The 27850-nt window shown below is 34.7% G+C and overlaps 1 protein-coding gene across 1 annotated transcript; it reads left to right on the forward strand.

Moving 5' to 3' along the window:
* Positions 1 to 980: 980 nt before the first annotated feature.
* si:ch211-266g18.10 (axoneme-associated protein mst101(2)) lies at positions 981 to 26013 on the forward strand. The gene is made up of 64 exons (XM_067366891.1): positions 981 to 1289; positions 2531 to 2731; positions 2830 to 2934; positions 3688 to 3783; positions 3886 to 3990; positions 4163 to 4279; positions 4469 to 4573; positions 4759 to 4869; positions 5325 to 5444; positions 5537 to 5656; positions 5747 to 5776; positions 8112 to 8138; positions 12191 to 12256; positions 12374 to 12541; positions 12780 to 12863; positions 13419 to 13451; positions 13560 to 13607; positions 13806 to 13838; positions 14028 to 14075; positions 14157 to 14201; positions 14470 to 14517; positions 14596 to 14643; positions 16647 to 16694; positions 17556 to 17594; positions 17687 to 17728; positions 17827 to 17874; positions 18118 to 18156; positions 18374 to 18412; positions 18527 to 18574; positions 18667 to 18714; positions 18860 to 18907; positions 19005 to 19043; positions 19345 to 19374; positions 19555 to 19602; positions 19687 to 19731; positions 20061 to 20108; positions 20232 to 20279; positions 20355 to 20402; positions 20495 to 20542; positions 20807 to 20842; positions 20931 to 20972; positions 21201 to 21242; positions 21379 to 21420; positions 21655 to 21705; positions 21852 to 21899; positions 23008 to 23049; positions 23206 to 23253; positions 23353 to 23400; positions 23501 to 23545; positions 23671 to 23709; positions 23962 to 24003; positions 24132 to 24176; positions 24313 to 24357; positions 24460 to 24507; positions 24605 to 24652; positions 24727 to 24759; positions 24845 to 24901; positions 25025 to 25069; positions 25191 to 25238; positions 25363 to 25410; positions 25510 to 25542; positions 25623 to 25667; positions 25786 to 25833; positions 25937 to 26013. Exons 1-64 carry the CDS (start codon positions 1271 to 1273, stop codon positions 26011 to 26013), a joined length of 3675 nt encoding a protein of 1224 aa, XP_067222992.1. The 5' UTR covers positions 981 to 1270.
* Positions 26014 to 27850: the final 1837 nt, after the last annotated feature.

Consider the following 27850-nt stretch of genomic DNA (forward strand, 5'->3'; position numbering starts at 1 on the left):
AAAAAAAAAAAAAGTAATACTGTGAAATATTAGACTTCAATGTCACATGATCCTTCAGAAATCATTATAATATTGGATTTTTTGCTCAAGAAACATTTCTTATTATCAGTGTTGAAAACAGTTGTGCTGCTTACTATTTTTGTTATGAATATTAATGAACAAAGTTCAGAAGAACCACATTTGTTTGAAATAGAATTGTTTAACTTTGTAAAAGTCACTTTTTATCAATTTAATACATCCGTCCTGAATAGAAATCTTAATTTGTTTAGTGTGTGTGTGTGTGTGTGTGTGTGTGTGTGTGTGTGTGTGTGTGTGTGTGTGTGTGTGTGTTTGCAAGCAGGCAGCAACACGTTCTGTGCTCATCTTCAAAATTGCTGCCACCTTCAGCAATACAGTTCTGTAATTCCCTTCATGTCCAGAGGAGGGCCACTGCATTCCAGCCAAAACAAGACCATCCGTGTCTCATAGATCCACGTCTCAGCTAGTTTGTTCCCTTGTTAAAAATAGGAGTCATGCTTCTATATTTCAGATATGTTCTACGAAATCACCAATGAAACCGTATGCAGTGAGATTTGAATAAAAAACGATTAATAAACTTTAAATAAAGTGTAATTCCTGATACCATTTAGTATAAATTAAATAGACACTTAATTTTGGAAACGAAATTGTTGAATAAATTACTGTAGAGATGCAATATTACATAATATGATGCATGCTGTGTTATTGATGGTACATGCATGATATGATGTGAAATAACACAAACCATTGACAGTATGTCTATGAACATGCAGCTGTCAACGTTTCTTTTGCTTCCAATAGTTCACACCCCCTACCACCTAAAAAGGCAAGAGAGAGTGCAGCTGGTAAACTCTACACTGTCTAAGAATAAACCAGGCTTGCAATGGATAAGGTTACCTTGAAGCACCGCAGCACTTTTCCCGTCCCACACCCATGTGAGGCACCAATAACATGGGCTAAATTACCAGCACCTATTTGCTGCGTCCCCTGCCTGAGCCTGAACTCCCCTGTTTACGTCCCTGACCTAACATCCCATTCTCCCACAGCCATGATCCCAAATCCGGCACTTTGAAAACCCTCATCCCACTTTTTTCACAAGATTGTGAGGTTTCACCCCCGGGTTGGATGGGGACGACAAAGAGGAACATCATTTCCTGAGTGGGATTTAACATCAACTGGGTGAAACCAGCAAAATAAGATTACACAAGCAAAATCAAAGGGCATTCAGCCGAAGAACCACCAGAACTACACCATGGCTCAGGCAACTAAAGGTACTGCAGGTTTTCTACTCATGCATTTGATTGACAGACAGAGCCTAACAAATTAGATAGATAGATAGATAGATAGATAGATAGATAGATAGATAGATAGATAGATAGATAGATAGATAGATAGATAGATAGATAGATAGATAGATAGATAGATAGATAGATAAAAATACATATAATATTTTATAATAATAAAACATTATAATAATAAAACACTGAATTATAATAAATGCTGCTATATGCTATATAAAACTGAACTAAAATTAATTTTAATCTGGTGAGAAAAATTATATGCTGTACTCATGACATTTATGTAGCTTAGAACATTATAAGACTAATACAGAAAAGTCCATAATTAACTTAAAATAATTCATATCCTTTGATGTGTATAGATTTTTTTTAGATTTATGAACCCTCTCTCTCTCTATATATAGATATATAGATATTTTTAAAAAAGAAATACAATTTATTCAGCAAGGGTGCATGAAATGATCAAAAGTGACAGTAAGGACATATTTAATACCATAAAAGATTTCTATTTCAAATAAATGCTGTTTTTTCAAACTTAAAAAATATTTTCTCAAAAATATCAAGCAGCACAACTGTTTTCAACATTGATACTAATAAGAAATTTTTCTTGAGCACCGAATCCCCAAATCAGAATCTGAAGGATCATGTGACACTGAAGACTGGATAATGATGCTGAAAAAACAGCTATTTAAAATTAATAATAATATTTGACATTATTACTGTTTTATTGATTTTTTTTTTTTTTATCATCAAATAAATACAGCCTTGGTGAGCATAAGACACATCTTTCAAAAATATTACTGACTGCAGACTTTTCAAAATTTTGGTGAACCTAGCAAACATGGTTGATATTTGCAACGACAAGTACAATATTAAGACTTTTTGTTAGTAATTAGTTTCTTTATTTAGTTCATGATGTCAGTAAACTCAAGCAGCAGGGAGAAAATAACACAAGATGGAGATACAGTTTATTCTTGCAAGTGTGAAGTCAGTGAAGTATGTATCTAGACTGCACTTAACACAAGAGAACAGCTGCAACAAATATCAGTACATGTCTCTATGGTGCTGTATTTATATAGAAATACAAAAAAAATATGTAGACATAGTAGGCCTATAGCTATTTAGTAAGCAACCTATGGGTAATATTTTCTCTTGTGTGACATTTAGGAGCAAGTTTTTCCAAGATTTACTATAGACCATGCATGTGATTCCAGGTCCAGTGAAGTCCATCCCTCCCACTGCTGTAGATGCTCCGGCTAGGGCTCTGCATTCAGTCTCTCATATGGCTGGGACCCATGGATTTTTACGAATCATGAATCGCCCGGCACAATGGGTGGTCATCATCACACTTCTGATCTCTTGGTCAATAGCAGGTGTTGTCATGTTCGACTTTGTCAGTGACGATCAGATTGCAAGTAAGTTTTAAATAATATTCACAGTTCCTACTTTATTTATAGGCCTACTTGTGCTGTTATTTGATTTGTTGGGTTCACTCTGAACTGTTTTCCTGCAGGCATCCAGGATTTTGGTTCTGACCCAGTGCTAGCAGTGAACAAGGCCATTGAAGGGATTGAAAACAAGATAAACCACATGAACAATATGTTTAATGATGCTCATGGTATGATTTCTTAGCAAAAAAAAAGTTTCTTTTAGTAGATATAATTTTCAAATTATGTCATTTGTTGCTGAATGAATAGTTTAGCCTATTCTATTCAGTGCTATTACAGTGGCTGAAGCTTTCAGTCCTCAAAAAGGGTACAAAACAAATAAAGCCTGTCATACAAGTAGTCTAAAAGACAAATGTGCTATATTTAAAGTCATCTAAATTTGTACAGTAGCTTTGTGTGAAGACCATGTCATTGTTCAGACATATAGCCTAATCTTTAACACGAGAATCAGATCAATTCGATTCGCGAACGATTCGGACCGTATCAACCGATTCGCTGAAAAGATTCAACTCAAAAGAATGATCCATTTATGAATCGGTCAACGCTACTTCTCACATGAACGCGCCAATGAGAGCGAAATGAGGCGGAAGCCAGAGAATAATAACTTTGATTTTGAACTTTTCCTCTCACAAAAATATGATGTGGCTTGAAATGTAGCGTGGGAGTAATATTGACTACTTTTATGAGGCTTTTGCCTCATGTTTGAAAGACAATTTCATTGTAATTGCATGCGAAAGAGTAAACTTGTGTTTTGTGGAAGAATAAAATCGGGGTTTGAAGACATGAGGTGAGTAAACAATGACAGAATCTTCTTTTTTTTTTTACTAAGCCAATCCTTTGATAAGTATTTTGTATTTGTTGATGATTTCTAAAAGTGTATTTTATATGCCATTAATATATATTCTCTTCCATTTTGAATACAGAGTACATCACTGAAATAATATATAATCCGAGGGAAGCTGTTAATTTAGCAGCAGATTCATCTGTGTCTTATCTGACAGGAATATTTAGTGCTGATGGTATGTAAATGTATTAATTTATGGCCTTTAAAAGCTTAAACACTATTTGTTTATTTAGTATCTATAGGCTTATGCTGTATAAATATGTTGTTTTCCTTACAGGTGATACAGGAATCACTGAAACAGTGAAATATGGTGGCACTGTGATGGATGAGGTTACAGAATGGATCAGATCCCCAGTGGGCTACTTATTCCACTTATTTGAAGGTACTTGCATTACTGACCTTACTTAAATATGTGCCCATTGTTGTTTTGCGAGCTCACATGCAATCAGAGACTCATGTACAATAACTCTTAACATGGTAAAAAGAAATTATTAGTCACATTTGAGTGCATGCCAGATGCACTAATGTCTGTTAATACTCTCCATGCTGCATAGATATCCTGGATATAGTGATTACTCCAGTGGATATGCTCAGCGAAGCTGTTGTGCAAATTTTAAGTGGGATCAAGACCGTTATACAATACTTTTCAACCATGTTCGGGGCCATTGAAGGTACTGCTAACCACCAACATTGATTCTTCTCAGAATTTTATATATACACTCATAATATCTATATCATCTATAAGGTGCATCTTGTCAATATTCCAGCGTGAATTCTCAAAATAAGCACCGATCCTCTGCATTTGGTCAGATTATTATTATTATTTTTTTTTATTCTGACTTGCATTTGTTTTTTATCAGGGGATACAGGCATCACTGAAACAGTGAAACTTGGTGGCACTGTATTGGATGAGGTTACAGAATGGATAAGATTCCCAGTGGGTTACTTATTCCTCTTATTTGAAGGTACTAACATTGCTGTTCTGAGGGCTGACATGCAATCAGAGTCTCACAATGTGCTCTAACTCAGTACATGTTTCAATCAACATTTGAAATTGCCACTGATTTCCATGCATAAAGAAATAATTAATCATATTTGGGCGTTTCATTGAAGTCACTGATTTCTGTTTAATGCTTTCCATGCTACATAGACATCCTGGATATAGTGATCATTTATCCAGCAGACATGGCGAGTGAAGCAGGTCTGCAAATTTTAAGTTGGATCAAGACCATTTCTTCAACCATATTCGGGTACCTTGAAGGTATTGATTTCTCATATTATTTTAGACATTCATTGGTATAATTTACACTACTGTAAGTTTGGGGTCAGTAAGATTTTTTTTTTTTTTTTTGCATAAGCAGCACAACTGTTTTAAACTGTGATGATGATAAAAAAAAATGTTTCCTGAACACCAATTCAGCATATTTTAATGATTTCCAAAGGATCATACATTTAACACTGAATAATGGTGTAATGATGCCGAAAATTCAGCTTTGCTGTCACAGGATAAATAACATTTTAAAATATGAAGTTATTTTAAATTGTAATAATATTTCACCATATTAGTGTTTTACTATTTTAATCAAATAAATGCAGTCTTGGTGAGCATAAGAGACTTAACATTAAAAACTCTTACTGACCCCAAACTTTTGAATGGTAGTGTATGTATATCAAAAAATATCTCTATATATTAAATGCACCTTGTCAATATTTCAGCTTGGTTTCCCAAAATGAGCACTGATCCCACGGAACTGGCTGAAATTGTTGTAGAGGAGGTCACAGACGTAAAGACCACTGTCTCTAATTACCTTTCCAGTCTATTTTCAGGGGATGAAGGTATTGTTCATTTATCAGCTCGAAACATTGTGTTTGATCTGTGCATTTGCCCACACAATTTTAATTTGTGTTATATTATTTCGTTTCTCCAGGTGGTATTTCTGACATTAGCTTTGATCCCATGAAAGTTGTCACAGACACTGTTGAGGAGTTTGTTGACAGGAGGGATATGTTCTTGGCCTACCTCTCAAACATGCTCATGGAAGACAAAAGTATCCATAATATCAAGTATATCACAATTGTATTCTTGCATCTTAAAATACATTTATATCTTTAACTATCCCTATTGTTCTCTGTTTCAGAAGACACACCACAAGTAATAAGACGAAAAGGTTTGTGTCAGTGTTCATTAATTTGAGACACTACGAAACTTCGGCCTCTCTATTGCCATCTTTTCTGTTGAAACATAAAGTTGCATGTTGCATATCGATCTATCTATCTATCTATCTATCTATCTATCTATCTATCTATCTATCTATCTATCTATCTATCTATCTATCTATCTATCTATCTATCTATCTATCTATCTATCTATCTATCTATCTATCTATCTACTGTATCTATCTGTCTGTCTGTCTTAGAGGGTCATGAAACCCCCCTGTTTTACCCTGGTTCATGTTTGGTGCAGGATAATATGTGAAATGTGTCTATAAAAACTTTAAACATGGATACTTTATTCTGTATATGATCTATGATCCACGTGGCTAGTGTTGTTAAACTCATTGCTGAGCTCCGCTCTGAAACCGATCATATGCGCGCTCCGCATGTATATCATAACAATTCTATTTTTGATCTGTTCGTATTCAAACTCCAGTTCTGACCGCATTGCGGGCAAAATACAGACAACACTCGTGTGCTAGCTGTGCTGGGGGAAACATACACACGGCTCGTGTGTCCGAACGCAGAGGTGAATGAGCTGCACTTTTGAGACATTTGAATTCAACGCTGTAATGCGATCTCATGCGAACATATTTTCCATTTGTGCTGGTAGATTACAGCAAAACAATCCACATGCCCCCAAACTTCTGCTTTGGTTGCGTCGCAGGAAAATGCATTTTTGTGTTGGAAACAAGCACCTCCGACCCATGTCTCTGAATGACAACAATAGAGACAGAGGCAAGAGAAGTGATACTTCCTCATGCATAATACCGCAATTATAATCTTATGCATACTACAGTGCAGTGATTGGATTGCATGAGCTTTATATCATGAATAAATGCAGAGAACCACTTGAAACTGTTGACGTCAGCATATTCGACCAGCCCATACTGGAGCCAATCATCACTCCAGATCTTGCCTGTATTACATGATGACGTCAGATTTTGTGACGTTGCTCCGACTTTGCTTTTCAAACCGGAAGACAGAAATTGCTCTGAAAAATGCAAAAATGCAAAAATAACTAATTTCAAATTTAAATAAAATTAATGAGTACCTTAAGTGTTTTCAATGATGTGCACACAGCAAAATCCCCAGAGTTAAATCAACTCTGCTCAGAGTACATATGGTCCCTCTCTAAATAGTGTTAAAGTAACACTGAAGCAGAGTTAAAGTTAATGAGATAATTAAGCAATTAATAAGGCTATGACTTGTCACTTGTAGTTCTTGTGTTCTTATTTCTTCAGTGATTCTGCTTGTTTACAGCAGGTGTTCATCACTAATGCACAATCATCACTTAATTACTTTATTATCTCATTAAATTTAACTCTGCTTCAGTGTTATTTTAAAGGGATAGTTCACCCAAAAATGAAAATTTGAGGTTTATCTGCTTACCCCCAGTGCATCCAAGATGTAGGTGACTTTTTTTCTTCAGTCGAACGCAAATTATGATTTTTAACTGCAACCGCTGCCGTCTGTCAGTCAAATAATAGCAGTAGATGGGAACTTCAACTATAACAGTAAATAAAACTTGCTTAGACAAATCAAAATTAAAACCTGCGGCTCGTGACGACACATTAATGTCCTAAGACACGAAACGATCGGTTTGTGCGAGAAACCGAACATTATTTATATAATTTTTACCTCTAATACACCACTATGTCCAACTTCGTTCAGCTTCCTGTTAGTGAGGTCAAAAAACGCGTTCTGAAGAAAGAAGTGATGTCTCGCCCATATACTTCAATGAGCGTGAGACATCACTTCCGTTGTCAGAGCGCGATCAGACCTCACTAACCGGAAGCTGAACGAAGTTGGACATAGTGGTGTATTAGAGGTAAAAAATTGTATAAATACTGTTCGGTTTCTCGCACAAACCAATCGTTTCGTGTCTTAGGACATCAGTGTGCCGTCACGAGCCGCAGGGTTTAATTTGGATTTGTCTATGGAAGTTTTTTCGACTCTTATTGTTCAAGTTCCCAATCACTGCTATTATTTGACTGACAGACGGCAGCGGTTGCAGTTAAAAATCATAATTTGCGTTCGACTGAAGAAAAAAGTAATCTACATCTTGGATGCCCTGGGGGTAAGCAGATAAACATCAAATTTTCATTTTTGGGTGAACTATCCCTTTAACACTATTTAGAGAGGGACTACAGTATATGTACTCTGAGCAGAGTTGATTTAACTTTGGGGATTTTGCTGTGCAGCCTATACATATCTGTTCACAGCTCAAAAAATGTGTTCTGGGGTTTCATGATCCTTAAACTAACAATATTTCTAAATCTTCTTCAGGAGAATTTCTGCCACCTATGGAAAAAGGTTAGTAACTGCACATACTTTCATTTACATAAAAGCTATAGATTAACACCAAAACTAACATTAGTACTCAAACCTGATTACTACTAAAACAGCATTGACAAACTTAATAAACAGGACTTAGTCTTCAAATGTGTTGTTTTTAACTTGGAAAGGAACGAGAGCATGTGAAAAAGATGTTTTTATGTAACATATGATGCAAGATCTTGAATTGACTAAAATTTCCTAAAAGTTTCCTGACTCGTTGTCATCCCATATACTGTTGTGTTTTACCATGTTTCAGCCCAGTAATTAGAAGATTTACAAAACAGTGTTATAGGTTATGTAATATGGTGCATGAAAAGGTCCTGCATGACTGCATACAGGGATGATTGTCATTTCTATTTCCTGTCTGTACTATAGTGTGAATGTTAATGTCCTGCACTTTCTCTCATACAATACTTCATATCATGTTCATACTTCATATTATGTAAAAGTGCTTGCATTTCTTTTTCCAGAATGTTTTAAAAGGTGCATGACAGATTTCCCAAGTACTGTAATAAAAAGTTTATGTCAAATGCATTTCTTGCTGTTTGATTTCCTGCCCCCTTCTTGCGGTGTAGTGCAACGTCTAACCTTCTCTGAAACATTCGTCAGTTGATATTCACAAACATAAAGCATGTAGGAGTTCACGGGTATCGCACATGTTGCAAGAATATTGTGACATTCACAATATTAATGCCCTGAGATTTTAAGCTGAGGTTGTGGAAAGAAAGAATTTTCAGTTGGTTTTGCTGCGCTTTAGATGCATGTTTCCTGTAGCTCAAACACTAGAGATTTTTGCCAACAAGGTAATTCTTGAACTGAAAAAATGTATACCTTGAATGCAATGCAAGTCACTTTAAATAAAAGCGTCTGCTAAATGCTTGTATCTAAATGTACACACAAGAAATCAAGATCTTAAAGAGTTAAAACAGTTCAACTGAAGTTTTTTGTCAGGGTGCAACATGTGCATACTGTTCAGGTCATCAATGTGATGTAATGTGTAACCGAATTTCCAATCAGAACAAACTGTAATGTCTCATACATAAACTGGTAAATTTGTTTTTATCTGCAAATTGAGCTCAGTTCTGTCATAAACCTGAATTGAAAAATGACTTCATGAAACAGTTGCAGAAATACTAGGCAAAAAACAGGACCCTACCTATGCTGCCAACATTGCTGTGAGATCCACAGTGAAGGAGACCGACAGCAATAAAGAGGTTGAGGAGGAACTTGATGAGGTCGAAGCTGCTGAGGAGGAGGATAAAACGGCTGAAGACTACACGGACATCACAGTTGAAGACACGGAAATGTCCTCCGATGTCATGGAGGAAGGAAAAACTGCTGGAACAGTTGAAGATATTGCAGATATTACAGACGAGAAACCTTATATGCCAGAAGTTATAGATGAGGAAACCGCAATTGAAGATATTGTAGAGGATGAATCAACTGAAATTACCTCTGATGCTACAGATGTGAAAGACATCAACGATAGCTCAGATGCTGTTACAGAGGAGGAGGAAGTAACTGAAACTATTGAAGATATTGTAGATGTTACAGAGGTGGAGCCTTCTGATATGACAGATGTCTTAGATGTGGAAATGGCAACTCAAAAGTTAGAAGATATCTCTGATTTTGCAGAGGATGAATCAACTGAAATTACCTCTGATGTTACAGATGTGAAAGACATCAACGATAGCTCAGATGCTGTTACAGAGGAGGAGGAAGTAACTGTAACTATTGAAGATATTGTAGATGTTACAGAGGTGGAGCCTTCTGATATGACAGATGTCTTAGATGTGGAAATGGCAACTCAAAAGTTAGAAGATATCTCTGATTTTGCAGAGGATGAATCAACTGAAGTAACCTCTGATGCCACAGATGTGATGGAAAACATTGATGTTTCCTCAGATGATGCAGTTACAGAGGAGAAAGAAACAATTGAAGAACCCGCAATCAAAACAGCGGAAGATAGTTCCGATGTTACAACCAAAACTGAATCCGATAATACAGATGAAAAGGAAGTTGAAGATGTCCCCAGTGTTACAGAGGAGGATGAAGAATCTGAAACAGATGAAGAAAGCATCATAACAGATGAATCAGCTGAAATTGCACAAGAAGCACAAGAAGATGAAGATCAGCCACCTGAATTGGGTGAAGCTACTCCAGATACCATCTGTGTGAAGGAAAAAGAGGAAGCGGCAGAACTTGATGATTATGACATAGTCAACAGTAAGGATGGTTTAGAAGTAGAAGCCAAGGAGGAGAAGGAAGACGTTGCAATTGCTGATCATGAAAAGAGCACAAAGGACCTGGAGAGTGAGGTAGATGAAGATGAGGTTGAGGTTTTAAAGGAGGAGATTGAAGAGTCTGATCAAACTATCTTGGTAACCACTGCTGGTGAAGATGACCATGATGAAAAAGAGGAGATTGTCCTTCTTACTGTCCAACATGACAAAGATGATGAAAATAACAATAACAACGACAGGAAGAGAGATGCCATAAAAAGAGGCCTGAGCAGGAGAAAAAAATCTGATAGTCATTCCATTGAAACAGACGACCAAGAAGCGCACATGGATCTTCATGAAGAGTCTGACAAAGGTATAGCAACATTTTGTATAATTAACAAATAGGAAAAAGTGATAGTTGACCGGTGGCAACCAATGTCTCAATAAATGACCTTAATAACACATTATAATTCACTGACCATGGGAAAATTAATCACTAAAATAAATACACTGTTCATTATTATTATTTTGTTTGTTTAAAATCATTGTTAACTGATTAATAATTTTATTTTTATTTTTTATAAAAATATCTTAACATAGCTAACTTTTTAAAAAATATGCTTTCCTATGACTCTTATAATTGCACTTGAAAATAATTTATTAATTACAGCTGTATAAATAATGTGATATTTAAAGGGATAGTTCACCCAAAAATGAAAATTCAGTCATCAATTTCTTTCTTCTGCTGAACACAAAAGAAGATATTTTGGAAAAAATGTAGGTAACCAAACAGTTGATGGATCCCACTGACTTTCATAGTTGTTCAGCAAAAGAAAGAAATTCATACAGGTTTGGAACAATTTGAGGGTGAGTAAATGATGACAGAATTTTCATTTTTGGGTGAACCATCCCTTTAATAGTTGGCTAAGCAAATTCTTGTTTAAATTCTATGGTTCACATCATTGTAACTGAACTATTTTTGTTGGCCAAATACAAATTAACTAAATAGGTTGCCATAACGCATCTAAAAATGTCAGCTACTCTTTATTTTCTATAGAACACAAATAGTTGTAGGCTATATGTCTGTATTTTTGAGTGATAATCAGTGCAATAGCACTCTTGCCTGTTTAATATTGCATACATTCTGAAGAACACTGTGTTATCTCTAGTATCTTACAATTTTGACTGGGAAGAACAACAAATTGATGGATGAAGATGAAGTTTCATTCACTGATGCTTTTACTTCACCTCTGCTTCTGGAAAGATACTTAAAAGAGGAGCAAAACACAGCTGGAGGATTCTCTAATGGGCTCTGCTGTTGTAATTGGTTGCTTATAGATTAGTTTTATTGGCCATTTTTTTCTGTTCTTTTTTTTTTTTTGATTGAATAAATTTTTTGTGTAATTTAGAATGACTTTAATTTCTCAAATCAAATCATTAGGGAAAAAATATTTCTAAAGAATTACAGTCTTGTTTATTAAGTATTGTGAAGTATCTGGTAGTCTTTATGTGTTAACGTTGATGGCAGAAAAATGCAACTATAACTCAAAAAAGCTGCATATAATTATTGTGAAGCCGTTTATTTTGCTTACCTAAATGGCTCCATTAAGACAATTAATGATTTAATTCATCCATTATACATTATTAATTTCATTTTGACATCTAACACAATGACATGGCTGACAACCTGCTTAGTAGTACTATTAATGTTAACACACTTATAGTGCACTAATTCCCATTGTTAATCATTAATCATATGGATGTTAAAACATGTAACTCTCATTTAACATTTACTCATGATTTCAGTTCTTGAACAAGTGAAAGAAGCCAAAGAGAAAAAAGCTAGAGAGGAGATATACAAAATCATTCAAGGTGAATGGTTTGTTATTTTCATCAGTGCTTGCAAACTGTAGAAAATAAAGGGCTTGTGCAGAATGTAAACTGCATTTATGAGAAAAATGTGACGCATGATCTTTTCTGTTATTCCAGATATGCGGGAAAAGAAGGGCGAAGGTGAAGAGGAAGAGATAACGCTACAACAAATAAACATAACAGTAGAAAAAGTCAGGAAAAAAGTAAAAGAACATGACAAAAAGGAGATAGAAAAGGTTAAAAGAAAAGAAAAATCCAAAGTGGTCAAGACTCAAGAACCAACAGGTAAGACTGGTAAAACATATTTAACTTATTTCATTTATCTAATTTCTCATATGTAAAAAGCTCAACTACCACATCTAGATTGTACACAAACTCTAGATTATGCTCTATTCCTCAAGGGGAAGGTTGAAGGCTGTGGTCAAGACGTACTCCAATACAGTTGCTTTTTATAGATTAGATGTAAAACCCTGCAACTCTCTTTCAAAAGATAATGAATTTGTACTGTTATTATGTGTTCTAGAAAAAGATGCCAAGAAAAAACCTGACAAAAAGGTCAAGGTGACTAAAGTGCATGAGGAACCCCCTCTAAAAAAGAAGAAGTCTGGTACATAAATAATGCATTAACACCAGTAGAATAGATAAATAAAGCTCTCTTTCTTCATTACACTGTCTGAGGGTTAATGTTAAGTTAAAAAAAAACTATTTATTGCAGCTATAGCCCATTATATTTTCAATATTTGATCTTTTTTTTATAATTATAGGATATATTGCTGCAGTAGTTTTTATATGGAATGTCATGATCATTAAAAGTCACTTTTGAGGCCAATTCACATTGCACAGACAGATGCTGACTAACATGGACAATCAGCAGATTACAGTATGTCACTTCTCAGATGTTCCAAGACCCAACAAATGCTGATTTAACATGTTCAATCCATGAAAAATAAATGCCAAGCGTTGGCAACAGACGGCGATAGGGTTGACACACTGATCCGACAAAACCCAACAAGTGTCTGTTGCCTTTGGTTGGTGTCTGTTGGTCCAGTTTGAATTGTCCTTTACAAAACCGTCTGATTCTAAAGAGAAAAAAAATTCAAGCATGCTTACAAAATGTAATATCACAAAATTCTATGTAATGTGTACAATTTCATCTGCACAGGACCTGAGAAAAAGGTTAAACCAGCAAAGAAAGGTAATCCACACATCCTGTGATTATGATAAATCTCCTGTTCATGGCCAATATCTTTCAGTTTTTTAATGATTTCTATGAAGTAACATTCCTAAATTCCATTTAATACAGAAGCCGAACCTGTGAAACAAAAAGTGAAGGCTGTGAAAATTTCTAAAGGTAACACTGAAGTACATGCCAACATGTGTCATGCACCCATACATGTGAATGTAATTCTGTACAATGGTACAAGTATATTTTTATATTAACTAAACAACTCCAAAATCTGATGATTACATGTCTAAATGCAAAGCAAATGCTTCAACAAAATCAATCTGTTGTTGCTTTCATACCCTCAATCCCTCTGTTGTCTTTCAGAGGATGTTACTAAGAAGGTGGCCAAAGCTGAAGGTAAAAAAGATTCAAAGCATCAGTCATAGTATTTCCATAACAGCTACTAACTGACAGTAACCAAGTGGTGAACTGAAGGCTCAGTTCTAGTGGTTGACATATCTTTGCAGATCTGGGAAGTATTTTATTCATGTGTATGTGTAACAAGCCAGTTCATCCACAGCTGCATTAATATCTATTGTATCATAGATGTTGAGATTGCCAAGGACAAAACCAAAGCAGTCCATGTAAAGACAGGTATGTAACTTGTGTGGTAAGTGACTTTCTGTTTGGTTAAATCTAAATTAACAGGAAATAAATGTAAGTGTTTATTTACAGAAGCTGAAACCAAAAAAGAGACCAAGCCAGCACCATCTAAGAAAGGTATTGTGTTGTTCTTGCTTCACTAAACACACAAAGAAAATTCATAATTGAACAGTATTATGTACAGTACACTTCCATTGTACAGTTTGGGTTCATTAAGTAATTTTTTAAAAAGAAATTGATACTTTTATTCAGCAAGGATTCATTAAATTGATCTAAAGTAACAAATTAATGCTGTTCTTCTGAACTTTCTATTCATCAGAGAATCCTTTCAATTAGCAAGTCACTAAATTGCATTTTTTAAAAATATGTTTTATTTCCATTCCAGCGGTTGTTGTTGCTAAAGAAAAGGATGAAGCAGCCCCTGTTAAGAAAGGTATGATTTACACCCATATTCTATTTTTCATATTTGCTATAATTTAAGTACTCTTAATTGTTCTTCACTCATTTGCAGAGCCTAAAGTTACAAAAGAAAAAGCCAAAACAGCTCTTTCAAAGAAAGGTATCACAATGCACACTCTTGTATGAAAATGTCTCGGGTTACGACTGTAACCCTTCTTCCCTGAGAAAGGAACGAGACGCTGCGTTGGAATGACTCTTTGGGGAATGCCTCCACCATGACAGTGTCTGAAGTACGTATTGAACTAATCCAATTTTGATTGGTGTTGCATCATGGTGTACACGGAAGCTACAAAGGGGAGCCGGCACACAACAGTGTTAGCTTCTGAAAGGTCGAAGCAAGTCGTTCTCAGGTATTCAGGAGGTGTGGCAAAGGGACGCAGTGTCTTGTTCCCTTCTCAGGGAACAAGGGTTACAGTCGTAACCCGAGACGTTCCCTTTCAAGGGAACTCACGCTGCATCTGAATGTCACTTTGGGGAACGAAATACTCACTGCGACACACCGACTAGAGCCTATCCTGGTGTGAAGCTTGTCAGGCACAAATCAGGACGTGAGGACTTAAGAAGGTGTGCGGGGAGGCCCAGCCAGCTGCATCACCTCTTGAAGTGAAACCCCCGATAGCAGGGCCTTGGAGGATGCCACTCCTCTAGTCGAGTGGGTTTTGGTCAGGAGAGGCAAGGGCAAATTATACGCCTCATATGCTCAAGATATAGACCAGCTACTTGTGTGCTTTGGCTGTGCTTTGTGGAGGCTGACTTACTCCAACCTGGGGACTTACGTACATAGGCCTCCAAGGCTCTAACAGGGCATAATAAATGTAACTTCTCATGATCAGCCGACACATGTGGTGGAGGATGAAAAGCCTGCAGAATAACAGACCGAGCCACATTCGATGCACCTTGGGCACGTAGCCCGGCCTAGGGTGGAGAATAGCCTTGACCCTCCCAGGAGTGAACTCAAGGCAAGAGGAAGCAACAGAAAGAGCCTGCAGGTCCCCAACTCTTTTAAGGGATGTAATAGCCAGCAGGAAGGCCACTTTGAAAGAGAGAAACTTCTCTGCTACCTCATCAATGGGTTAGAAGGGTGCCAGGGATAACCCCTCAAGAACCACTGCCAGGTCCCAAACAGGAACCCTGGCTTGGAATATTAGGAGTAGACTGACTAGTAGCCCCACACTAGAAAGGTCAGCCTGGTATGCCTGCATGATGCCCATCGTGTGCAGGCATGCACCAGCCTGACCTGCCGCCTTATATGACTTACAAACCAACGAAGATGTAGTGCGGCAGGGTTTGGTGGGCAGCGTCTGAGCCTTAAGGGATGACGCAGCGTCAGGCGTGAGATATGAGGCCAAACCCACAGCGTCACCCCATAGCCGTTCTCTCTTGAGCCCAGTATGAAGGAATTAAAATGGATAGTAGGGCTTCATAATCTGGACGTGAACAGCTTGTTCCACGATCTCGACACCTCGAAAATGGCAGACTCCGACGTGAAGGCTGCGACCAAGACTAAAGGAAGCGTAAATAAATTAGGTTTTCTTTTGCGCTTCCTACTTCTCTGTTGGCTACTCAGTGTTTACTCTGGCCACTGCTGTGGTCACAATACCCAGCAGCTCCTCAACAGCAGGAGAATGAGTTGGCAAGTCATCAATTTCACCTGCCTTGATGCTTAGAACATCTAATTCCTCAGAACCAGATAGTTCTAGCACCGGGTCCTCATCCTGGGCAGAAGAAGCCGCAGAGCGGGCTTCTGACCACTGAATGAGAACACTGGAGCTGGTTTCTGAAAGCTGAGAAAGGGCCACTCAACATCCTCCACCAGCTCCATCTGCGACTGCCTTGGCAGACAATAGCAACACAGAACGCTTGCTGAAGAGCAGAAGCTAACACTGTTGTGTGTCCGCTCCCCTTTGTAGCTTCCGTATACGTCGTCACATGTGACGTCATGACGCAACACCAATCAAGATAGTTCAATGCGTACTTCAGACACTCACGCTGGAAGCATTTCCCAAAGTACCGTTCTGACACAGCATCAGGGAACTAAAGTGTTTTTTTGCTGCAAGCGTAATAAATTTAATTATTTGCCACTTTTGTATTTGTCTTTTGCAGAGGCTAAAGTTGTGAAGGAGAAACCTAAACCACATCCTGGAAAGAAAGGTATTTTCCAGTCTGAAATATTCACATTTTATAAAATAAAGTACAAAACTCAAACTATTATAAATGCACTTAATGCAACAGTTAACCCAAATTGAGTTTATACATTTATGCTACTTTTATGGTATTTTGTGTTTTCTTTATGTCAGAAAGAGCAGCTTTTACATTCTGTGTAATATAATTTTGTGTTTCAAGGAATAAAGTAAATAATGTAGGACTGAATGATGATAAAACGTTTATTTTTAGGGGAACAATTGCTTTAAGCAATCACTGTTACCCTAGTGAAAAATATATATACTAAATGTATTTGAAATACATTTATTTTGTGCTAAGTATACTACAAATACATTTACATATTTATGTGCTAAATAAAAATACCCTGCAATTGTACTTTTGGTATACTAAACTGGTATACTTAAAGTCTGCTAAATTGGAACAACTAATTTTGTACAATGCACTTTTATTGTGTGGAAGTAGTGCTGAGGTCTAACTAAACATACTTAAGTATATTTGATTGAAGTGGAACTATTTCAAATATACTTTAGGTATACTTTAAATTAATAGTGATATTAAAACCCTTTTTGGGCATAATATTAAGAAACGTGCATTGTGGAATAAAGAAATGCTCCAAATAAATTTAATTTTAATTTTATATCAGAAAGTCTTAAGTGATATGTAAATAAATATGTTAATGGATTTGAAGTGTACTGAGTATGAAATTGCATTTTAAATAGATTTTGGTATAGGTTTTTTTTTTTTTTTTTTGGTTTTTACTTGGGTACAGTTCTGTGTAATGATGGTGTGTGTTGATGTTTGCTCAGACAACGGTATAAAATTGAATTTTTTCTTTCAAAAAAATTGAAGATATCAAGGAAAAGGCAAAAGCAGCTCCAAAAGAAAAATGTATGCTTGACCTGCTAAAAGTAAAATAAACTTTATAATTCATTGATAAATCCATATTCTTTAATTAGAGATAACATATTTTGTCTGTTTAGTTGCTGAGACTGTCAAGGAAAAAGCTAAGCCAGTAAAGAAAGGTAGTTTGTTGCATGTTTATTTATTAATATGTTACCATATATAATGTTTTGCGTAAATGAACAGATTATATGAACAGTTTGTTTCAAATGCTTCCCAGAACCTGAGGTTACTAAAGAAAAGGTCCAGTCTGCACCTTCAAAGAAAGGTACCAGGCTTGCATGTTCTCCTGTAAACATATTTTGGCTGAAATATGTCCTTTACGAGTTAGAGATCCCCTTCTTTATAACTTTGGGGTTAATGATCACAACTTTCCTCACCTTACCCATGCTTATTCAATTTTAAAATCCATACGGATTATGTGGATTAAGCAAGCCAAAAAACATAAATTTCTCTTATAATACATTTTAAGATTCACTCAGGTGTTTTGCCTTCTTATTTCATATCACAGCTGAAGTTCCTAAGGAAAAAGCTAAACCTGTGAAAAAAGGTGTGTTTTTAATTCAACATTTTTTCTGTTTCTCTTTAAATATTTTCTTGGAATCAGTTTTATTGTATGATATAACATGTCATGCAGTATTGCAACCTGAAGTTGCAAAAAAAAAAACCTTAAAGCAAAAAGTGTTATTTTTATTAAGTTTTTTTTTTGTTTGTTTGAAAAAGAAATATTCATTTAAAGTACATACATTTTTCACTTCTTTCAAAAGCTGAAGTCAAAGATAAACCACCAGCACCTGTTAAAAAAGGTATTTAATGGCAGTGCTTTTCAAATTCAAAAAAGTAATAAAATTGTTTTCAATTGAAAAAAATGCTTGTTTGATGTATTTTTTCTTATGTATTTTAATTTTGTTCACTTTTAGTAGCTAAAGTTCCTGTTGAAAAAGTAAAACCAGCTCCCTTAAAGAAAGGTATGGCATTCCACAGACAATAAATGGCATTCTAAACACAATGCAGTGTTTTTTCAATGTGGCATAAACTGCTGATGTTAATAAAATTACAGAGCCAGAGATTTCCAAAGTGAAGGCCAAACCAGAGCCCTCAAAGAAAGGTAAAAAGACCAAAACCAACTCTTTCAAGAAGTGTTTTTCTATCACTCTCATTTATATATCACACACTGTAGATATGTGAAGGTGTATATATTTGCAGCAATTTTAATTTTTGTTTTTATTTAATTTCATATTTATTTCATTCAGATACTGTAGAAGTTAAAGAAAAAGCAATACCAGCTCAGGTTAAAAAAGGTATTCATTTTATTTCTTTTATTATTGTATTATCTACTATTTCAACTACCATCAAATTTTGAAGAGAACAATAACTTAATCTATTGATAACTTTTAGCAGCTAAACAGAAAGAAAAACCTGTCCCTGTGAAAAAAGGTATAAGTCCTGCTATTAAATATCTTACATTAATAATTTTTTCAAAGACACATTTGCGTGTCTATAGTATAATGTGTTGTTTCAAAACGTTCCTACAGTCCTGCTCTTACGCATATAGATTCACAAAAAAAAAAAAAAAGACAAGTATTTTGTTTTGAACTGTCAGTGTACATTTATGTAAAAATATGGATTTACATAGACTGAAAATCAGCACCAGAAAACAAAGGTGCTTGATTTTAGACAACTGTGGATTAAACCTGTGGTTCAAATCTTAACAAAACATATCATGTCATACTTTTAGAGGATGAAGCCCCCAAGGAGAAAGCTAAAGGTATCACTTTTTTAACTCGAAATGATATACTAGAAATTTTTATTTTTACTAGAAAAAAATGTTCATAGTATTAACTTCCCATATCCACAGTCAGTTAAAAAGCTTGTAGTTTTGTTTGAAAAGGACAGTGCACATCAGCAATTTTAAATGTTTCTCTCTTTCATTATTTGAATAATTCAGAGGCTAAAGCTCCCAAGGACAAAACTAAACCGGCCCTTTTGAAGAAAGGTATGGTGCACATACAGTAACATAGCATTTTGTTTAAAAGTATTTTTTCAATGACATTAACTGAGCCTGCTGACTCATTTTCAGAGCCTGATGTTTCTAAGGAGAAAAAAACACCAACTGCCAAGAAAGGTAATGTGGACTTTTCTTGATCAATTTAAGTCTCAAAATCAGTCTCATATATTGTATATTAAAAAAAAAAAAAAAAAAAAATATATATATAGATATAAATAATTAGATAGATATATATATATAGATATATAAATAAAGATATATATATATATATAGATATATATATATATAGATATATATATAATTTATTAAATATATATGTACGTGCATCAACCATTGCATCAGCCAACAACCACTCCTGTAAAAAAAGGACATTTGTAATTTTTCTTTCTTAAATGTATTGATCACTGCATTGGTCCATCTTACACCTATTTTTCCTTGAATTGTAGAGCCTGCAGTTGCAGATGAGAAAGTCAAACTGGTACCTTCAAAGAAAGGTAAAAACTGTTAAATGTTATTCAGAGGCAAAATATCCTGAAGATAGAACATAAATACCTATCAGACATTAGGTTTTTGAATATTATGTCACTTTCTAAGGCATGCAATTATAATAATTTCAGATACTGAAGCTACTAAGGAGAAAATGAAATTAGCCCCAGTTAAGAAAGGTACAGTTTGATTTTATTGCAATTGTACATTTTTGCAATGTTTATATGATGCTAACTGCATCCACTGATGTACAGAGCCTGAGGTTTCTAAAGAAAAAGCTGTGCCAGAGCCTTCAAAGAAAGGTAAAATGAATGCAATTGTTTTTAATCGTTCAACAGTACATGCATATTATGAATTGGTTGTCACATTAGAAAAATTATTGAATCTTGCACAGAGGTTGAAGCTGTTGAGGAGAAGGTAAAACCAACACTGACTAAAAAAGGTACAGTACTCAAGCTCTGTATTCAAGAACTAATATTTTTCCGGTAAAACTTTGCTTAAAGCCTTATAATGCATTATAAATGTATTTTTAATGCACTCATCAATAAGATAGTTGATTTTCTGAAGTATTATTCTGTAAATCCTAATCCTAATGCAGGTTCTATGGAGAAGAAAACTTCCTGAATTTCTGAATATTTTACATTACTTAAGCATGTACATTAGCTCTACATAAATGTTTAACCATATGATTTGAATTGATTTTCAGAGCCTGAAATTACTAAAGAGAAACCTCCAAAAAAGGGTAATTCATTGCAAATGTTAAACCAGCACAAAGTACAATTCTTGTGTTCATGTTATTTTTGATGTTATATTTTTTAATATTTTTTTAGAAGCTGTAAAAGAAAAACCTAAACCTACTTCTGTAAAGAAAGGTATTTATAATACATAACAAGTGTTTGTTTGTTTCTTGCTAGTTCATAAGTTAAAACTTTATCTGTTGATATCAAGAGAAAGTAGTGACCTTTAATTATTATTAAAGTTTTATAATAATTATTTAATAATTAATAATAATTAATAATTATGTTTTATCTGAATATGAACACCTATTGTACATGAAACACAACACTGAATATGCTGTTGATTTTTCCATCCATTCACAGAAGTTCCAACAGAGAAAGAAAAACCTGTACCTTCCAAAAAAGGTTAACTGTCTAGTTTATAATGTTTTTGAAATTAAAATTGGGGTCAGTGTTTTATTTTAAGTACAGTGTTTTCTTTTTTTCTATTTTAATGTTGTAAATAATATATTCTAAATAATATTATATATTTCATATGCAGAAGTTGCCAAGGACAAACGTAAACCTGTCGCTGTGAAGAAAGGTATGAATGAGTCTTTCATTATGTTATAATTAAATTATATTATATTATGCAGTATAATTGCTATACAAGATTAAAAGACAACAGTAAATGTTAAACCGAACCTGGCAATCTGGGAAAACTATTTTAATAAATAATTGATCATTTAAATAATAATTTTTACAATGTAATATATCAGTAACCATTATATATTCAAGCAAACATAATCTTATGATATTATATTTCAACATTTTGCAGAACCTTCTGTTCCAGTTGAAAAGGCAAAAGCAAAACCTGCACCAAAGAAAGGTAGAGATATTCTTTGTAAAGGTCTTATGACACAACTGCAAAGTTGCAACAGCAATTTTTCTAAGTACAGTTTCCGATCCTGAAGCTGCTATAAAGAAATCTATTTACTCAACTGTTTAAAAAATGAAATATCATTCTGTTTATAGAGACTGAAATTACCAAAGAGAAGGCTAAAGCAGAACCTCCACAGAAAGGTATTACATTAGTATGCAGTATATGATATGTTAAATTTAGCAAACATTTAAAAATAAATACTAGACAATAGGGATGTAATGGTACACAGAAGTCAAGGTTCGATACAAGTTCGCTACATTTACATGTCTGCCCCCTCTCCAGATTCCTGATTGCTTAAAATAAATAATTAAGGAATTGTTGATTTGCACTCTAATTGATAGATTGACAAATGCTGGGTGGTAAAATGTGACGGCTGTTTTCAAATTTATTGGTTTGGTTAACGTGTTGTGTGTAGCCTGTTCTCTCATTTTCTTTGTTAATGAGAGTTCATTAACGTGGTGACAATGGTTGATGCTCAAAGTTCAATATTACGCTTTATCAAGAAATCATGGAAAGATGAGCGAGAAGGCGAACAAAAGCCTACTTCACCTTTCCACAAGGAGACAGTGAGTGAAGTGGCATTTGAGGCTTCCTATTTTCAGGAGACACATATTTCATCACTGGACTGTAGTAGTGAAACTTCCACGAGCCACGACACAAATCAGCACAATGCCAAATGATTTTGTGTCATTACAACAGCGGAAACAACTTAAAATACTCCATCACTTAAGGCCATACAGATCAGCGTAATACATTATTTGAAACTGTAAAGGTTCTGTTTTTATTTGTTTTTCACTCTACACTAACAATAAAAACAAAACATTGTGCTTTTTTAAAATAAAGAAAACAAACAGGATGCCACTTTCTGCAGTCCCAGTTTCATTTCTGTGAAGCTTGTGGAGCATCACATAAAAATTAATCGAAACTCAGCATATAGGCTACTAGCAAGTTCTTGCGTGTCATCTGAACTCTTGTTTTGGGTTGGTGCATAGATAGTCTCTTCTTCTTCTGCTCTTTTTCCTGTTGTGGTGGTTAGCAAACAGCATTGCATTACTGAGTACGCCCCCTTCTGGATTGGAGTGTAGATCGCCTGTGACTGACTTTGTCTGACTGTATGCACCGAATCGTGACGGCCGTACCGTAACGTTTCGGGACGAATACATGTACTATTACACCCCTACTAGACAACACTCATGCATGTGTTATATTCCCAGATTTTTTATGTTTAATTAATCCCTTATTTAACAGAACCTCAGATAACTAAAGAAAAACCCAAGCCAACAAAGAAAGGTACATAAAATTATTTGTGAGAATAATGACATTTTACAGTGAAGTAAACTATTACAATTTTATGTGCTGCTAATGGCAATCTAACATCTTTTCCTACCCAGTTTTATGATAATTCTAATATTTCGCCTTCTTGATGTTTTCTTCATCACAATGTAGTGGCTGAAGTCATCAAGGAGGAAGCTAAACCAGCCCCTGAGAAGAAAGGTTTCATTTACAACATTAACAATCAAAATCACAGCTTAAGAGAATGCTCAAGTAAACCATTTACAGTATTAAAAGTATTTCTCATAATTGCCATTTCAGAGTCTAAAGTCATCAAGGAAAAAGCTAAACCAGTTCCTGTAAAGAAAGGTATGTGTATCAATCAATATTTCCCCAAGCAAAACATAAGAAAATGAATGCTAAAAAAAGATTATATATCCCTTGCACTTTTATATTATTATCATTGCAGAGGCTGAAGTCATCAAAGAGGTTAAACCAGCCCCTGAGAAGAAAGGTTTTCATTATTTTATCTTTATTTTAGCTTGATGTGTGCTTTTATGCTGTTAAATATAAATAAAAAAAATAGCCAAGGACATTTAAACACAATCTCTAAATATTTTCACATCATTTTCATTTCAGATGCTGAAGTCAAGGAGAAACCAGCTCCAGTAAAGAAAGGTATGGATGACAATGAAATCATCCTGCATATGCTGACGCTTTCCACTCGCTTTCCACTATTTTATAGAGACTTACTAAAGAAAAGGTACCTGAACCGAAACCCAGTTCTTGAATGTTTAAAATCATTTACGGAACATTTTAAATATTTTTCCATAGAGAGAGAGACTTTATCCTACTATTTTAGAAGTTGAAGCTGTATTGAAGTTGCATTGCTTGACATTATTGAAGGTGAAATATCCATCTGTTTTTTAGAGCCTGACGTTTTCAAAGAGAAACCAGCACCTTCAAAGAAAGGTAGTGAGATACTTTAATTTCTTTATCTACATTTGCAACAGTGAATACTGGATAAGACTGAATTTCATACAGATATTTATACAGACACGTTTTTCTTGAAAACATTAATTACCTTGTAACCCTTACAGTCGAGGTTCTGAAGGAAAAGGCCAAACCAGTTCCTGAAAAGGAAGGTATTACTTTTAAACAGAAAAGCACCTTTATTTATTATGAGATACTGTATCATTGATTAAATAACATATCTGCAAATGTTGACAATACTTTAAAAAGTCAATTATGAAGGACTTTTCAATTACTGCTGTTTTCCAGCACCAGAAATAACCAAAGAAAAACCAAAGCCAGCACCAAAGAAAGGTTAATTGGTTAATTTGTTCATTTGTTCAATGCCAAACATTTTCCCTAGCCAGCTTTAAGACAAAAGCTAATGCTTAAAATATTTTGTTATCATCATTTTAGAGGCTGAAGCCATCAAAGAGAAAGCTAAACCAGCCCCTGAAAAGAAAGGTTTGATTTACTTTAACAATTAAATCATTATTATTATCCCCATGCAAAAATGATAATGCTAAAAATCTACCTTTTTTGTATATTTTAATATCTTTAGAGGCTGAAGTCATAAAGGAGAAAACTAAACCAGCCCCTGAGAAGAAAGGTAAGAGTTACTATTATTTTAACGTTTTATATTTTATCAATTTTATCTGCAATCACTAAATGTTTTTATTTCAGAGGCTGAAGTTAAAGCAGCTCCTGTTAAGAAAGGTACTGTGTGAATGTGAATGAGATTATCATATACTTTTGATTTCTACTGTATGATGATCATTCATCATGTGATACTGTCTCATAGAGTCTGAAGCTGCTAAAGAAAAGGCAACTGAACCAAAACCAGAACCCACTAAGAAAGGTGTTAATATTCTATAGTTGCTTTTTATCTTTTAAAATGAGCAATTTTGAATGCATGCCTTACACATATTTTCATATGAACTTTTAGAAACAAATATCAATTTGACTTGTGATGTCTTTTCAGCTGAGGTTCTAAAGGAAAAGGAAAAAACATTCCCTGAAAAGAAAGGTACATATCGAGTTTACCTGTCAATTAAAAATCACTTTTACAAATTATGTAATACAGTGCCTTGTTGATTTATCTGTACATCAGCAAATTCTAAAGTTAAACCCTCATGTCATGCTTGCAGCGGCACCTGAAATAACTAAAGAAAAACCCAAGCTTGTACCAAAGAAGGGTAAACTGTTTCAATCTATTAGTGAGAAGAATGCTTAAATGTTTTTTCCACTGGCCTTGTAAGATTTTCTGTAAGATAATGCTAATTGTTTGCATTTTTCAAATTTTTTTATTTTTTATTTTAGTGGCTGAAGTCATTAAAGAGAAAGCTAAACCAGCCCCTGAGAAGAAAGGTTTGAGTTACTGTATTAAGAATTAAATTACCATTTTCAACAGCATTTATGATTAAACTAAAAAAAATCTAAATATGTTTTGCATTTTTATGATCTTAGAAGTCAAGGAAAAGGTTAAACCTGAGAAAAAAGGTGAGTTTATGTTAATATTTTATCTAGACAAATTCAAAAGATAATATTTAAAATACCTTCTACAATCATTGCCATTCCAGAGGTTGAAGTCAAGGAGAAAGCAAAACCAGCTCCTGTAAAGAAAGGTGGATGTCAATAAATTGCTTTTGTTTTATGATTATTCATCATATTAAAATTACTTTCTTATGGAACCTAAAGTTTCATGACTTTTGTTTCTTTATTTTATATTTTCACGTATTTCAGAAACTGAAGTCATCAAAGAAAAAGCCAAACCAGCCCCTGAGAAGAAAGGTTTGATTGAATGTTTTGAGAAACTTTCTCTACAAACTCTTAATATTTAAGAAAATACTGTACATCAAAACCTCTAAACATTTTATAATCATCACAATTTCAGAGGCTGAAGTCATCAAGGAGAAAGTTAAACCAGCTCCTGTAAAGAAAGGTATGGATGTGAATGAAATGCTTGTGTGATTATACATCACATGAAATAGCCTGATGTTACTAAGGAATAGGCACCTGAAGATTCTTTTCCTAAAATACATTATCCCACAACTATCTTTTTCCAGGTAGTGTATTCAAATCAGAAATTAGAACTAAAAATCTGGGTATGAATTTTCATGACTATCATCTATCCTATCATCGTTTTATACTCTATTTTGTGTATTAATGTACTGAAAGTACCCAGATTTTTGCCAAACTAGTTTAGAATAATGTTAATTTTTCCTCTAAATGTTGAAGTAATCTACATTTTTCCCCTAAATGTTGAAGTAATCTTAGATGAAGTAATCAGAAAAAGCTAATGCAGCACCTAAACCTATAAAGATAATACATTTTTTAAAACCCTTTAAATTTTTTTTACATCATTGCCATTTCAGAGACTGAATTCATCAAGGAGAAAACTTAGAACTCCTGTAAAGAAAGGAATAGTTATCAATGAGAGTTAAAGGTCCCGTTTTTCGTGTTTTTTTGAAGCTTTGATTGTGTTTATAGTGTGCAATATAACATGTGTTCATGTTTCGCGTGTAAAAAAACACAGTATTTTTCACATAATTTACTTATCTGTATGCCGCTGTTTCCACTGTCATAAAAATGGGCTGATTCCTTGTTCTATGAAGTCCATCCTTCAGAAATACGTAACGAGTTCTGATTGTACCAGCGGTTCCTGTGTTGTGATTCGACAGCAGCTTAGGGCTCCTTGCCCGGAAAGGTCACGCCTCTTACCATAAGGTGTGCTGCACATAGTTTTACATGTGGATTATTGTGGTGTTGTGCCGAATGAACACAAAAGACAATAATTCCCGAGAGACTGAACTCTTTAATCTCCACAAGCAGCGACAGAAAATGTACAACGTTAGCACTCACTCAGAAGAGTACCTCATATGGAAAACAGCCATATACATAAACATAGTCCCCTCTTGTGGCCATTATGTGCACTGCAGTCCAACATTAACTATTGCAGTAAGGATACCACAATTATAATTTTCGGGAACCGAGTTAAACATAAATTGTAACCATTGATCTGTAAGTACAGCGTCCCTGGGAAGGCCAAACAAAGGTGATTGGACTGCGGGATGAAAATAACACCGTTTTGACGACATGGTGACAAACACACTCTACAAACGCAACTCTTGCTCTTCTCCGTGGGAGCGCAACAAGACCACGCCTCCTTTTTTGTGTATTCCTGTGGGCGGAGGTTAGTCAAAAAACTGTTTTAGTGACGTCATTAAAGAAGGAAGAAGAGGGATGTAGTCCAAACTGGCCGTTCGATGTAGGTGACTTCTGTTAAATGAAATATTGCTTGGCATTGAACTTTGAGCTTTACAATTTTACAGATTTTATTTATACTCTAACAACAACATTACACACTAACTAAAGTTTGAAACATGGGATCACGAAGAACGGGACCTTTAATGTTTTCTTTTAGCTAGTTTTTAATATAATACTGATTTAATGATTTCTCTTCATTTTTTTTCATCAAAGAAATAAAAGCTTAACCAGTTCCTCTAAAGAAAGGTTGAAAAGTAGGAGTTTGTGTGCTTGTACTGTGTATTTTGCACACAACATTAAGTTTAATTTTTATAATAATAATGACTATTATATGGTCATAAGCCTTCTAAAAAATTAGAGCTGGTTTGTCTTAATATTTTATATTATCATCATTTTAGAGGCTGAAGTCATCAAGGAGAAAGCTAAACCAGCCCCTGAGAAGAAAGGTTTGATTTACTATGTTAATATTTAAAACATTTCCTTCAAGCAAAATGTAATATTATGTGAAAGGATTTCTTTGGCTTCCTCTAAGTATTTTTGC

Source organism: Chanodichthys erythropterus, chromosome 18, assembly GCF_024489055.1.
Source record: "Chanodichthys erythropterus isolate Z2021 chromosome 18, ASM2448905v1, whole genome shotgun sequence".
NCBI lineage: Eukaryota > Metazoa > Chordata > Actinopteri > Cypriniformes > Xenocyprididae > Chanodichthys > Chanodichthys erythropterus.

Coding starts and splice junctions, on each gene's coding strand:
- si:ch211-266g18.10 (XM_067366891.1), top strand. Junction 25,070..25,190: donor AACATTCCCTGAAAAGAAAG/GTACATATCGAG, acceptor TCATGCTTGCAG/CGGCACCTGAAATAACTAAA. Junction 25,239..25,362: donor CAAGCTTGTACCAAAGAAGG/GTAAACTGTTTC, acceptor TTTTTATTTTAG/TGGCTGAAGTCATTAAAGAG.